The 14803-nt window shown below is 48.2% G+C and overlaps 1 protein-coding gene across 1 annotated transcript in view; it reads right to left on the bottom strand.

The window, feature by feature from the left end:
- Window positions 1–1169: 1169 nt before the first annotated feature.
- B4GALT1 (beta-1,4-galactosyltransferase 1) overlaps window positions 1170–14803 on the bottom strand; it is a 53851-nt gene continuing 40217 nt past the window's right edge. The window contains exons 3-6 of the mRNA XM_032788658.2: window positions 8500–8687; window positions 6479–6601; window positions 2934–3038; window positions 1170–2274 (exon numbers count right to left, since the gene is read on the bottom strand). Coding sequence (XP_032644549.1) covers window positions 2139–2274; window positions 2934–3038; window positions 6479–6601; window positions 8500–8687 — 552 coding nt within the window. The 3' untranslated portion in view covers window positions 1170–2138. The remainder of the gene's footprint in view (window positions 2275–2933; window positions 3039–6478; window positions 6602–8499; window positions 8688–14803) is intronic.

Below are 14803 nucleotides of genomic sequence, written 5' to 3' on the forward strand. Positions count from 1 at the left end.
TGCAGAGAGAAAATTAACCCCGCTTCTGGAAGGGATCTAAGCCATGTGTAATTCTGTAATGCCATTCCTAGCGTGAGGACAATTCCTCCCAAGAGCAGGCGTGTGCAGGGCTCCACACAGGCACATCAGCTCTTCATTCCAAACAATGCTGGCTCTCTCTCATACTGCTCAGAAGCCAGAGTTGTACTGGTTTAAGTAAAGGTGTGACTGAATACAGATCTGGTGAACCTCTGGGTGTGGACACTGTCACATGGGTTTATCTTGTGTTGGTAGGCGTACAGGTCTAAACTAAACCAAACAGGTTGGTAGACAAGCCCGTACAAATCAGACTGAAGGGCAAGCACCTCCCCAGGCACCTCATGGGGTTAGTGGGGTTTCTGACCATGCCTTCAGCCATAGCCAGTGGCCAAAAAGCACATTTAAATAAAATAGCCCCCCCGCCCCCAATCTTAGATCAGCCCCTTCCTTCCTTGCATAAAACAAATGGGACTTCAGCTCTACTTCTACTCTCCAAGGGGTAAACACACCAAGATGCAGGAGTAACCCCACAGGCCTGATCCAGAGCTCCTGCTAAGCCTCCCACTGACTCCTGAGAGTTTTGGATCGGGCCCAATTAGCATAAGCCATTTTAGATTGAGCTGGTTGAAAGGTGGCAAAAAATTCACAAACGCTGCTGAGATGTCAGTGCTTTGATGTGAAATTCTGACTTGCTCTAAATGCCATAATGCTGAAGGGGAAAGGCGAGGTGCATAGGCTGCCACTGTCACTTTTCTGCAGTTTAAAAATGCCATGAACAAGAAAGAGTACATTCCTCAGTGGCTGCAGAAGTTACAAATGAGTATGGACCTGGAACACTTTCTCACATCTTAGCAGACACACTTTCAGTGCAGGCTTCAGATCAGCGAAGTAAGCCTGATCTTTCCTGTCCTGTTAGTACTAAAGCATTAAAGAGTTCAAAAGAGTTCATGGACAAATATGTAGCACAAACTTAATACACGGCTCACACATCACAAAGCACATAAGAACCAGTCATTGTGGGGACAGGCTATTTCTAAGCCTTGTTTAACAATGATGCTACATCCTAGTTTAATTAAGGTATTAACATACAAATGTCTCTTTTAAAAACCAAATTTCCCTCACGTCATCTTAAAATATCACAAAACAAAAGGAACAGTGAATTCAAGTTTTATGTACAACATTAAGAAAAATGCATTTTGTTTTTGTGAAATTTATATGGTATTTAAATAGCATGATAAGCTCTTACGAAAGTAAACTAATTTCAGTAAATTTTAATTAAAAAAGACTATAGTTTCAGCCCATAATTACAACCAAATTGCCTTTCTTAAAAAATAGAATGGATCTTACACTGCTCTATCTAACAAGAGACATCTTTCCGTGCAGGTCACCTGGAGACAGTACTTCCTGCAGCAAACATAAGATTTATACCCTCCTGCGCAGCTCCCACCAAGCCTAAATGTCCCGTCTATATAGCGCTCACTGGAGGATTGGGACCCAAGTTATTAAAATCCCCTCTGAGACGATAAAATCTGTTGCTGTTACAGATTTTGTAAGATCAATTTTTCCAAATCTTGCTCTGCATAAAATTAAAGAAAAAAATGGTTGATGTTAGACAAGAATAAACGATACTGCCTCCATTAAAAAAATGTAATGCAAAGTGTAAACTTGTATAATTTTAGCAGCATTTTCCAGTCCTTCATAAAGTAACAACAGCAAAGAATTTAAAGCAGTGTTCTCATCTACTTAATTTAACGTATGGAAGAAATAATATGGGTAGTAATTGCTGAGTCATCATTTGTTTGTGAACAATAACATTCGAATAAAATATTTCTGTGGGGAGCACTGCATAAGATACATAATGTCCAGCATTTTCAGGCAATGTAAATATTTACAACTCTTATTTACAGTTTCTAAACTTACAAAAATACTGTAGAGCTAGAAAGTTGTGTAAAGTCAAGTTTGGGATTAAAAAGTCTCACTTGTCCAGGAGACTGGGAAAAACTTTGCATAGCTGAATGAGGCTCTCTTGTTCATTCTGACTGTACAAACAGTACATATAAAAATCCTATGGATCAGATATCCCTGGTAGCTTCTAAGTCTTCACTTCTGCCTCTCCAACACTAGTTTTTTGGTGAGCCAACATCCACTGTTATTTTGGTATACAGTGGGTATTTCTCAGTTTTCAATACCTTGTATGACAGAGTATTTAAGCCATCGGAATTCATTGTCTCTCTGGTGCGAGCAATTCTGTCAAACCTGTGAAAATAAAATGATGCAATATTGTAATATTAGCATTGTAATGACCTCGAACTGCAAGCAGTGCACCGCACCCACCCGCAGCACGGCTTTATGGCCACAAGAAAGGATTAAAACAGAGGTGGCCACAAGCAGCTGTTTTATATAGTCCCCTATACCCCCCCTCTTCTCCGCCTACCAAACTGGGGGGAGGGAAAGCTTGGGGCTTCTGCCCTGCGGTGGTGGGGCTAGGAGCTTCTGCCCAGTGAGAAAGGGGTCTCAGGGCTTCAGCAGGAGCAAGGCTGAAGCCCTGAGCCCTGGCAGGACCTTTCTGCGGGACTGAAGGCTAAGACCCCCTCCTTCCCACAGGGCTGAAGCCTCGAGCTGACAAGTGAATCCTGGCACTTGAATTTCTGAAGACTGTCATTTGTGGCTCAGAGGGTCAGTAAGTTTGGCCAACCCGGATTGAAATAATCAAAGCGTTCAAAGTTAATCCTACGTCTGGGTTCCAGCATGTTCCATCAGGTTAGGTGCAATAATTGTGTGACTGCTCGGCCCACTGAGTAAAATAACCTGTGAGATCAGACCTCCACATAGTAAGGGGAAGGTGGGATAATCAGGAACTATCAGCCTTGAGAGCATCTCTAACTTGTCAAGAAGGTGAAGCGAGATGGACACACCTCTGTGGGTTGGGTTCATTATTATGGTCTCTTGAATGGCGAATCATTCGGCACTTCCCAATTACAGCATCTGGACGAGATATTCTCATACCTTTAAAATACAGCCTGCGGAAGTAAACATGTCAAGAGGCTATTATTATTCCTAACAAGTACTTGAGTACCCAGTTAAAGCCACTTCTACCTAAAACTTTTTTTTTTTGGCCCAAAACAGGATAACCAAAACATTTCACAAATTTGTACCAATTTTGGTGAATTGTTTCAGTCAAAGAAAAAGAAAAACAGTTCTGGAAATGTCAAAATGAATGACAAATGGTCACTGGGTGAGAGAGAGAGACCCTAAAGGCCCCCAGTGTCCCAGAGCCCAGGGTCCAGTCTGAGCCCGGAAGTCTACACAGCAATGAAACAGTCCGACAGCCTGAGTTGGCTGACACGGGCCAGCTGTGGATGTCTAGTTGCTGTGAAGATGTTCCCTCTGAGTTCCTTTCCCAGATCCAAAGAAGAGCTCTGTGTAAGCTTGAAGGCGTGTCTTTTTCCCCAACAGAGGCTGATCCAATAAAAGATATTACCTCACTCTCCTTGTTTCAAATTAAACATTTTATTTGACCCCACACAAGTTTTTCTGACTTTTTTGATTCACGTAAAATTCCGAAAAACGCTGGTTTTGAGTTAACCCAAAACATTTTTTTTTCAGTTATTTGGAATTGCCAGTGAACTGAAAAAATCTATTATTTGCACAGCTCTGCTGATTCGATGGTAAAGCTTCCTGAGCTAAAGCAATGGCCCAGATCATTTCAAAATCCCCCATTTGCAATCCTGCTGAGAAGGCAATGCTGTGAGAAAGCACAAAGGTTTGAACCAAGCTGCAGTACTGCCTGCTAGATACATACAGAAGATGAATTTGCAGTATAGAGTTAATGATATCGTCTCTCTCCTTGCAGTAGAACGTTACATTGTGCTCTCCCTGTGTGCGTGTGTAGTGTTAAATGCCATTTAGCAGGGTCGGCAGCCACACTATCTTTTAGTTTGAGCCACCCACTAAAAACTGCCTTCTTAGCTTTCAAAACTACTCCCCATCCATATGGTGCACCAGTGTCTCTGCAGAACTGCCCACTGAGGTCAGCACTGGAACTCTGCTGTTACCCTCTGGCTTCATATTCTGAACTCCTACGCCTGGCTTTAACGCTTGTGGGTTCAATCCTGTAGGGTGCCAAGTGCTGTCAGCTCCCACAGACTCCAGAAGGAGTTGGGGATGCTCAGCACCCCACAGGATCCACCTGTCTCCATTTCTTCCCACCATAACTGGCTATCCATCACCTTCCCACGGCTGTCTCTCACTTGTCTGCTCCACCCACGCTATTCCCTATACACGCACCTACATTATAACAGCAGTATGCTCCTGATTTCCCAAAACCCAATGGCCATCTGAACTTCTGCATTATCCGAATCCTGTCTTTGGCCCCCAGCGGGGAATAATGCACATTCAGAGGACAGAGCAGAGACCCGGGCTGTGGGGGAGGCCATGCTGTTGCAGTATACCTTTTGTGGCAGGGCAGGGAGCCCTCTCCAGCCCCGCTGTCATGGGAAGGAATGGAACTGCAGAGGGGCTCCCTGCCGCTCTAACACAGGTCAGATGGCCCTTTTCTGTGTTCTCTTTGCTGTTACTACCTAGAGTCAAAAGCTGCAGAAAACGTTAACTCTCAGGGTAGTTCAGCTCTGGAACAGGCTTCCGACGAGGGAGGCTGTGGAATCCCCAGCACTGGAAGTGTTTAAGAACAGGCTGGAGGAACACCCGTCAAGGATGGTCTAGGTTGGGTTGGTCCTGCCTCAGTGCAGGGGGCTGGACCTGGTGACCTCTTGAGGTCCCTTCCAACCCAATGTTTCCATGATTCTACGATTTCGGATTTATACCACTCCCTCCCTCTCCCTTTGCTAATGCTCTCTAGCTCTTCTGTAACAGTTTCCAGCCACAGATGTCAGAGCATTTTACAAAGGGAATAGAATTTCCCTTTAAGCAGGTGACATCATGCAAAGTTGGTTTTGCTTTTTTAAATAGGTAAACCATAACATTTACAGATGTCTCAGAAGTTGTTTCATAAACTCAGGGGAAGTACAAAAGCCTATTAGAAGGCCAAGGGGTAGAGAAACATTTCAGACTAAGCAGAGGTTAGTAAAACCTTTCATGAGTGAACGGAAAAATCAAAACACCAGAGATTTCCAAAACCTACAGGTCTGCTCTCTGTGCAGAAAACATTGTAAATCTAAGGCACAAGCTGCACTGTGCAAATAGCTCCCTGTACTGGTTTCCATGGTAATTTATGCTCATTCCTGGAATTTTCGGGGTTCTATTTTACACGTTAGTATTTCGCAGCTGCTTAGATTTTGCTGACAGACACCATTCCCTGCGTACTGGAACTGCAAGATTCCAGACTGGGCCGAGTTTCAGATCGACTGTGCTCCTATCATGCAGGTGAGGTTTCTCACTTCTCCACCTGCAGAGAACTTGAACAGACCCACCCCAGCCAGTGCCCCACAGCTGTTCTCCTCACCCCCCTTTGAGCTGTAGAGCATTTCCTGAGAGAGTGACTTGGGGGTTGGATTGAGGTGCCTCTCTGCAGGCCTTCCCAGCTCCACTGTCCCCAACGCTGGGGAGGAATCACCTGACATAGCAAGTGAGGAGAAAGCAGATTCTGGAAGACAGAAGGAATCTTGCTACTGCTGAACCCATGGCCCTGACCTGGCATCTCTCAGGCCTCGCACCACCAGCAAGCTGCTCACACCCTTTGCCACTGGGTGCTGACTGCTCCTCCTTGCCTCAGCTCGCTCTAACTGGGAGCCAGCGCAAACAGTGAGCAGGGCGCCCTATGCTCCAGGGCCATCCTTGGCTGCAGACCCACGCAGCTCCAGGTTGCAGTTCTGCATTAGCATCAGCCTGCACCGTGACTGCTCCTCTGGGTGAGGAGTGGAAATGTGCTCCCAGCTCCCCTTCTCTGACTTGCTGTGAAATCAAGACCCTGCGACAGAGAGGAGACTCCATCGCCACCTCCCACTTCCCTACTAGGGCTGTGCTGCAGGGTCAGAGATGGCGGAGAGCCCCAAATGGCTGTGGTGGCCAGCAAACACAGCCCTAGCCAGTAAGGAGCTTGGTGCCGCCCCTCAACCCACCCCGCCCATACGACACAGGAGCTGGAGCAGACGAATGCTCCCAGCTAGTGTCTCCCCAGGAAGGATCCGGGTTCCTGAAGAGCTCTTCCCCTGGAAGTGCAGTTTACAGCATACACACTCCTGGCTTTTTAGTGTGCAGCATGTGAAACTGAGGCTCTCTGGCCACTCCAGTGCACCTCTGGCGAGGCACTGCCCACAGAGTGCGAGAAGAGGGAAAGCTCTAGCGTGCAGGGCTGCAGACACAGCACGGGCTAAAGGCAACTGCTTTAAGCCTTACTCAGGGGGTTGTAAATCACACACAGACAGGGAGAACAGTGCTGAGGGCCCAGGCTAGTAGCGGCTTCTAGCTGCACAGCAATAGCATGTTCCAGCTTGGGTCTTACCGGTTATAAATGTCGTCATCTTCGCCACCCCAGCCCCAGTAATTATTAGGAAATCCATTGATTTTTACGAATTGCTCCTTGCTTAAAGCAGACACACCTCCGAAATACTGATTGTACGGTAAACTGCAAGAGGAAAAGAGCTTTGTTAGTGCACCAGGCTTGTTACTGAAAAGCCAAGGCTAGATGGTGCCATCAGACACAGCCCAGAGCAAAGGGGTGCATACACTGCACCCCTCGACCTACTCTCATGGGCACTGCGACTCCCAGCTTTTGCCTGGTCTTCCGGGGCAGGGCTAGTGATGACGCTGGCCTGGACCAGCAGTAAGTTACTACCCCATCGCTAGCCCTTCCTCTACCACCCTGGCCATTGAGTCAGTCTGTGGGGTCCCATTCCCCCGGCTCCAGGGGGGCAGTCAGTGGCTGAATAGCCTGGCTCACCACTATGGATCTGGAGAAGAGGTGCAAGAGCCCATGCAAGATACATGTGCAGCATTTGTACAGCGTAGCCCAGTGAAAAGCAATGGCCTCTAGGGCCCCGAAGCAGGGCTGTAAATGGGCTTGTTATGAGCAAGTTTACAACAGGCTTCCAAGCGCAGTATTCAAAAAATGAGCCTTTGCCCGTTTCCTAACAATGTCTGCTAACAGGCACATTCTCCCTGCAGGGTGAATAAGCAGGTGGCTAGGAAGAGGCATACCACAGGAATGACTAGCAGTGTTGGGCTATGGGGTGGGGTCTGTCACTGGAATGACTAGCAGAGCTGGGGGGTGAGGTCTGTCACTGGACTGACTAGCAGAGCTGGGCTGGGAGTCTGTCACTGGAAAGACTAGCAGAGCAGGGCTGGGCAGTGGGGTCTGTCAGTGGAATGAGTAGCGGGGCTGGGATCTGGGGGTCTGTCAGTGGAATGACTAGCGGGGCAGGGCTGGGGTCTGTCAGTGGAATGACTAGCGGGGGGGGCTGGGGTCTGTCAGTGAAATGACTAGCGAAGCTGGGATCTGGGGGTCTGTCACTGGAATGACTAGTGGGGCTGGGGTCTGTCAGTGGAATGACTAGCGGAGCTGGGATCTGGGGGTCTGTCACTGGAATGACTAGTGGGGCTGGGGTCTGTCAGTGGAATGACTAGCGGGGCTGGGATCTGGGGTCTGTCAGTGGAATGACTATCGGAGCTGGGATCTGGGGGTCTGTCACTGGAATGACTAGCAGGGCGGGGCTGGGGTCTGGGGGTCTGTCACTGGAATGACTAGCAAGATTAGGTATGCGTGTGTTCATGCATTAGGTGGAGCAGAGACACATTTAGTCTCTCTCTTTTGGTGCTGTCTTCCCTGATCACTCACCCACCATAACCACAGTGCCTTCGCCCACATGTTAATGGCTGAAAATTCTACCACGCAGCCATTTCTAGGTGCAAATATCCATGGGGTTTCCCTGTCAGACAGGTCATGATGAATAAGCTGATGACATGGCCAAGAAGATCATATCTTTGTCCCCAAGAACAGGCATGGTGACCGTTGGTCTGCGAGGGACATTCTCCACACAGCACAGCGTCACTGGGATTTTCCAATATTCCAGGGGTGACCATTCTGGAAAACCTCCTGGCCCAGAAATCCTGACAAACTCTGCTAACACAATGCTAAATACACAGGGCCAAATTCACCCGGGGTCTTGGGTAGAAGCAACCCCATTGCCTTAAATGGAGACAAAATAGCATTTACTGGTTGTTTTAACGGATACAGGATAAGATCAGCAGCTACTGGATGAGCATAAAAAATCTGAAAAAGATCAGCTTCTATTTTTTCTGCTCCTGTGACTGATATAAGAAAACTTTTAAGAACAGTTATTTAATCTTTCCCACAGACAGACAAACCTTTTTTTTCCAGTCTTACACTGTGACAAATTGCATATAGGAGTGATTTTTCCAGGCCTTCAATATGAGGTTTTTACTGGAGATGCTGCCACTCTGCCATAGGCATGGAAGGTTAAAATACAGATGAGTAACAAACAGTCCATTGAAAAGAGCTCTTACCGAAATCCAAACTTATCCATCGATACAGAAAGGTGCCGTGGCTGGCTGTAACACTTGTAGATGTTCCTGTCGTCCATTGGAATTAGGTCTACGTCACTAAATACAAAGCAACCATAATCATATTCTTTCAAAGCTTCTTTGAAGCCTATGTTCAGAAGTTTAGCACGATTAAAGGTTTCTTCTCCACCCTAATTTAAAACAAACAAAAACAATTAAGCACCTTAAGGAAGTTAGTATACACTGTCCATTTCTTACCTATTACCAAGTATCTCATCTGTCACACCGGACCTGCACCGCCACCACCAGAGTCAAAGTCTCCCTGAGCCCTCACAGCACAGGTGATGGAATACGACTAGCACTACAACCCATCTAAAGAGCTTGACACTGATGCCCAAAAACTCCTTTGCCCAAATGCTGTATTTTCTGGGCAGCTGAATCTGTGCGCGGTTCAGAGACATGTGGGGAAGCTGAAATGGCAGACAACAGAATAACCAGCTGGACTACACTCCATTCGTCCTGCCAGTTACTGGCACATGAGATCCTAGAAGCACAGGTCATCCCCCCTTCCCTCTCTACCCATCCCATCGCACAAGTGAACCCCATCAACCTTGTGTGGGCATTAGTGTGCACCCTTGTTACCAAGAAGGCTACCGGCATTTTGGGCTGTATAAGTGGGGGCATTGCCAGCGATGGAGGGACGTGATCATTGGTGAGGCCTCTATTCGACATTGGTGAGGCCTCATCTGGAGTACTGTGTCCAGTTTTGGGCCCCACACTATAAGAAGGCTGGGACACAGGAGTTCTCAACCGGGTCAGACCACCTCCACCACTGCAAGTTTGAACTGGCATCTGCTCAGCTGGCCAAGCACATCCATGACAGGGACACAGACAGCAAGCGTTCATCCATTTGGTGTTTTCCCCTCTATGCTTTACGCCTAGACTCTCTCGATGTAGATTCAGATAGGTCTGTGGACTCTAGTGGCCGCGGCTGTTTCTGTGATGGGACTGTTATTACAGCCAGACTCCTCTGAGTCAGACACAGCCCTTGGCTTTGCTGCAGCTCGGAGGACTGTAGGGGCTGTGATCCACGAGCCCTAGCAGGCTAAAATGCACTAGTGAATGGTCCATGGAGAGTTGTCCTGGCACATGGTGCTGAGTCCTCCTTGTTTCCAGTGGCTAAAATTTACCCAGCCCTTTCCTGGTGCGATGGGTCCCTCCCATAGGCAACTGCTGTACTTGCCACAGGGACATTGTGTGACGGCAAATGGGGGTGGGGGGGGCAGTGTGAGCATTAATGGGAGGAAAAGTCGTTTGCAAGACACGATCCCTGCTATGGAAAAGCTTCTGAACGCCCACCCCAATAAGGACGTTGCCAGGGCGTTACAGCTGTGATCAGAACAGGAAGGTGCACACTGAGGTTTTTTGTGTGTATCTGTTGTTAAAAAGGGCTGTGTGTTGCTCAACTGATGACAATTCAGAAGCACTGTCAGGGCTGGAGTAACTGAGGGTACGTCTACACTACCCGTCGAATTGCCGGGTAGTGATCGATCTAATGGGGATCAATTTATCGCATCTAGTGTAGATCCCTGATCGCTTTGCCGTTGACTCCGGAACTCCACCAGGGCGAGAGGCAGAAGCGGAGTCGATGGGGGAGTGGCGGCCGTCGATCCCGCGCTGCGAGGACGCGAAGTAAGTGATTCTAAGTCGATCTAAGATACATCGACTTTAGCTACGCTATTCTTGTAGCTGAAGTTGCTTATCCTAGATCAATCCCCGCCCCTCAGTGTAGACCAGGCCAGTATCCCACGAGCTGCTGAATGGTTTAGCCTCATGCTAATCCCAACACTTTCAAAAGGAAAAATACAGAAGTAGGAAATTTACTGTGTTTTGTACTCTACTCTCTCTCCTGATTTATTTTTGTGAGTGGTGGTGGGAAGAGGCTTGGTAAAAGCAGAATAAAAAAATTTAAACAGGGCCAGATTCTAATACCCTTTCTCTGGTTTGGTATCACTTTGCTCTATGAGTGCTCGTCTTGGCTTCAATGGTACCATTCAGTGTAACGAAGCCTAGCAAAGCTGGGCCCTGAATCTGTACAAAATGAATAAATAATATCCTCTTCCTCTTGGCCAAAGAAACATCACCCCCTAGGGGAATCCCACTGTGCCCTGGGCTCAGCCAGTTGTTATTTTGTAGCTAGCTTCCACTCACACTGTTTGCAACGTGTCTGTGCAGGGCTCCGTTAGCCCCACTGAGACCTAGCTTCCACTCACAGCACAGTCAGTCACTTTTGACGTTTAAGCAGGAGGCAAACAGCTGGCACGTTTGCTAATGTTACAATTTGTGCTTATTTATTTGCCTGTCCTCTGGTTATGGAAACCAATTCAGGTCTGAAGGACGATAGGCAGTGAGCACCTGTGCAGAATGTGCCCCATGCAAACCTCAAGGAGAGTGTCTTTTCCCTTTTCCACACATAGAACGGACCATCCCAGCAGGTCTCAGCAGCACACACAAGGCGGATTCACAGCCAGGCATGTGGGTAATCCTTCGTGTACAGGGCAGAAAGCTGGCAGTCTGGTGAAAACAAAGACTTCCCCTTCATCACCTAGGACTTAGAACTTGCGCAGCCAAACTGAAGAAGAAGTGCTGTCTGTGTTAATGGCCTGTCAATTAACATGAGCGAGGGAAATCTGTACCAAGAGAATCCCTCAGACGGTAGAGTGCTCATTCACATGGTGGGGACTGAGGCCACAAACAGAAGAGTTAGAGAAGAAATCCCTTTTGCTTTTGCGACACACCTACCCCAGACAAACGGCTTGATACTTGATCTAGCTGTGGCTTGTACAGACTGCACTGAGGGATCTATAGCCATTTTCTCACCAGTGGAGGCTGGAGTGCTAATCCTGTGGGGCCTGCCAAATAGCTAACTTCCACAGCTGCACACATGCACCCCCACCATGGCAGAAGGGAACCTTGCCCTTTGACCAGGCAGGAAATATGGCCCAACTGGACCATGTGCATTGTCTATCACAACCCTTGAGGCTCTACCCTCTACATGGAGACCACTAACCAAGGAGCAGCAGCAGCTCTCGACGAAGAAGGGGCAACTGTAGACAGACCTTCAGGGCCCTGTAGATGTCCAGAGAACACCTTCGCTCCTGTGTCACTTCAGGAAGAAGAGCACCCTGTAATTAAGGTGGGCAATTCTGCCATCCCTGTCACAGCAGAGGGAAGGAAAGAAGCCCCCAGAAAACTCCTCTTCCCTGCTTTGTGCAGGTTGGAAGCCTGTCTAGCTCAGAGAGGAGAGTGCAGTCAGACTAGACTCACACCAGAGGTGTTCTATGGGAGCAGCTCTGCTGGAGAAACTGGAGTGACCTGCTCTGAAAGTCTCAGAAGCAAGCTGTGATCTGAAGCTCCTGGATGGGCCCAAGGGCAGGGAGGCCGACCTCTGTCCCACAGGCTCTGAAGGCTGTTGCCAACTGCCAGCATGGCGAAGCCTTTGAAGGAAAGCAACAGGAGGCTTCATTTTGTTTAGAAAAACCGCTTGTAAGCCAGGAAATACCAGCTGCCCATAATAGTGCCCAGCAGTGGGGAAGTGGCACAAGTATGCAGAGCTGTCAGACACCAGGAAGGAACCAGCAATCCCCCTGTGGGACATGAACAGAGATAGAATTGCCATCTTCAGCCTCGGATGTCCACTGAAAGTACGAAACACAACATGTACTCCCAGGTTCTCATTTCCGCACAGCGACACTTCTGGGGTATGCATACACTACGCACTACGCCCAGGTTCTGATTCAGGCTTGAGCCTAAGCCCCTACTTCTGTCCCTACACCAATCAGTCTGACCCGGGTCAGCAAGCACTCAGGACCCAGCTCCTAGAACCCTGCTGGGGAGGGGCAGGGGTGTCAGTGCTCGAGTACCACTGTGACTCGGGTCCAAGCCCTGTCCTTTTGCAGTGTGGACACAACTCCAGCTGCAGACCTGATTGAGAAGGGCTGCATAGGGCAGTGTGGATGTGCTAGCACAGCTGAGAGATCCAGGTCTAGCAACTGTAAATGCAGCTTTGCAATACAGTGCGGTGGCTCAAGTGCCAGCGTCGAAACACAAGAGCTGGGTTTACAATGGAGTGTAGACTAACTCTAGAGCTCTGAGGAGATGGCAGCACCTGTGAGAGAGCGTAAGGCTTTGGGCACCGAGGCGACTGCAGGGGTGACAGAGACTCCCTCAGTGTCGCAGGGGGCATGCCTGCGTTAAGCATTAACATGGGAGGGGGTTAGAGAAGTCTTGGAGACTTGGACATCCAACTCTCATTGGCCATCACCAGTAGCACAGGGAGACACATTTTGGACAGGATTGTGATAGGCCTGCTTGTGTGTAAGTGTCTGTGGGATCAAGGCCTTAACGCTCAGGTGCCTAGCTTCCCAAGAGACATAAGAATGGCCATACTGGGTCAGACCAATAGTCCATCCAGCCCAGTATCCTCTCTTCCAACAGTGGCTGGTGCCAGGTGCCCCAGAGGGAATGAACAAAACAGGTAATGATCAAGTGCTCCATCCCCTGTCGCCCATTCCCAGCTTCTGGCAGTCAGAGGCTAGGGACACCCACAGCATGGGGTTGTGTCCCTGCCAGTCCTGGCTAATAGCCATTGCTGGACGTGTCCTCCATGAACTGATCTAATTCTGTTTTGAACTCTGTTATAGTCTTGGCTTTCACAACATCCTCCGGCAAGGAGTTCCACAGGTTGACTATGCATTGTGTGAAGAAATACTTCCTTCTGTTTGTTTTAAACCTGCTGCCAATTAATTTCATTGGGTGACTCCTAGTTCTTGTGTTAGGTGACGGGGTAAATAACATTTCCTATTCACTTTCTCCACACCAGTCATGATTTTACAGACTTCTATCATATCCTCCCCTTAGTTGTCTCTTTTCTAAGCCGAACAGTCCCAGTCTTTTTAATCTCTCCTCATATGGAAGCTGTTCCATGCCCCTAATCACTTTTGTTATCCTTCTCTCTTACCTTTTCTAATTCCAATTTATCTTCTTTAGATGGGACAACCACATCTGCACGCAGTATTCAAGAGGTGGGCGTACCATGGGTTTATATAGAGGCAATATGATATTTTCTGTCTTATTATCTATCCCTTCCTTAATGATTCCCAACATTCTGTTCGCTTTTTAGCTGCCGCTGCACATTGAGCTGATGTTTTCAGAGAACTATCTCCCAGACACTTCTTTGAAAGCCCCAGTCTAAATCGACATGTATTTGATTACTTCTCTAGGACTACTACAGCATCCAACGTGTTTCTAGTCCACACTGGATGTTCTTTGCTAGGAGTATTATTGACTCTTCAGCCCCTCGTGCCATGCAGCCAGCAGTAGCCACAACATTGCTGCGGTAAGTAAAATAATTCCTTAACAGAAAACACCAGGAACAGAGCGTGGTGCAGAAATGTCCGTTATCTGACTTGCAGCTGGAGGCGCGTGCTGCCCACTGAACACGCGAGCAGCAGAATGCAGGGAATGGAGTGCCGTGGACACTTACAGGCCACATAGTTGTCAGCTGCTTTCCAGATCGAAGGTCAGAAGATTAACTGAGTTAAACTGGAATAACCCACTGTTGCGGGTGCCTTGCACAACTGCCTCCCAGCACACATTCAAAAGAGAGTAATTGGCGTTGCTCCTAACACAAGGTCAGGGCTGTTCTGAGCAGCCTCCCCAGAGGAGAGTCTCTTCATTATTTTTCTTCTCAGTACCCACAGGAGATCATAGAAACAACAGCATCTGCCTCTGCTGTACACTAACCCACAAGCAGAGTGACCCAGCAAACTGGCAAATAGGAGCTAGGCAGCATTTCTTCTTATTCTTTCTACAACACAGCCCAGCAGCTCCATCCTGCCCTGTGAAACAACATGTAAAAACACAACATTCACACATGAGCACAGTCAGATACCATACAATGTACCACACGTGCAATCACAGGACATAGCCAGGGCCAGTGGGAAATAGCTGGAAAAACAACTGAAATCCTCCCCAATCCCTCTACCCATTTTAGCAACATAATGTGACACTCAGAGCCACGTGCACAGAGAGAACCCTGCATATATCAGAGTGAATGTGTTAGCTCAGTAAAGCAGCAACAAGGGGTAACTATAGATGTAGCTACACCCAGCAGCCAAGTCAAGTGAGGGCTCTAGGAGGGGAAGGCTAGTTCAGTGGCTGAGGTGCTAACCTGGGACTCAGGAGACCCAGGTTCAATTCCCTGCTCTACCACACACTCCCTGTGTGATCATGGGGAAGTTCCTCA

The sequence above is a fragment of the Chelonoidis abingdonii genome, chromosome 6 (assembly GCF_003597395.2).
Source record: "Chelonoidis abingdonii isolate Lonesome George chromosome 6, CheloAbing_2.0, whole genome shotgun sequence".
NCBI classification, from domain to species: Eukaryota; Metazoa; Chordata; order Testudines; family Testudinidae; genus Chelonoidis; species Chelonoidis abingdonii.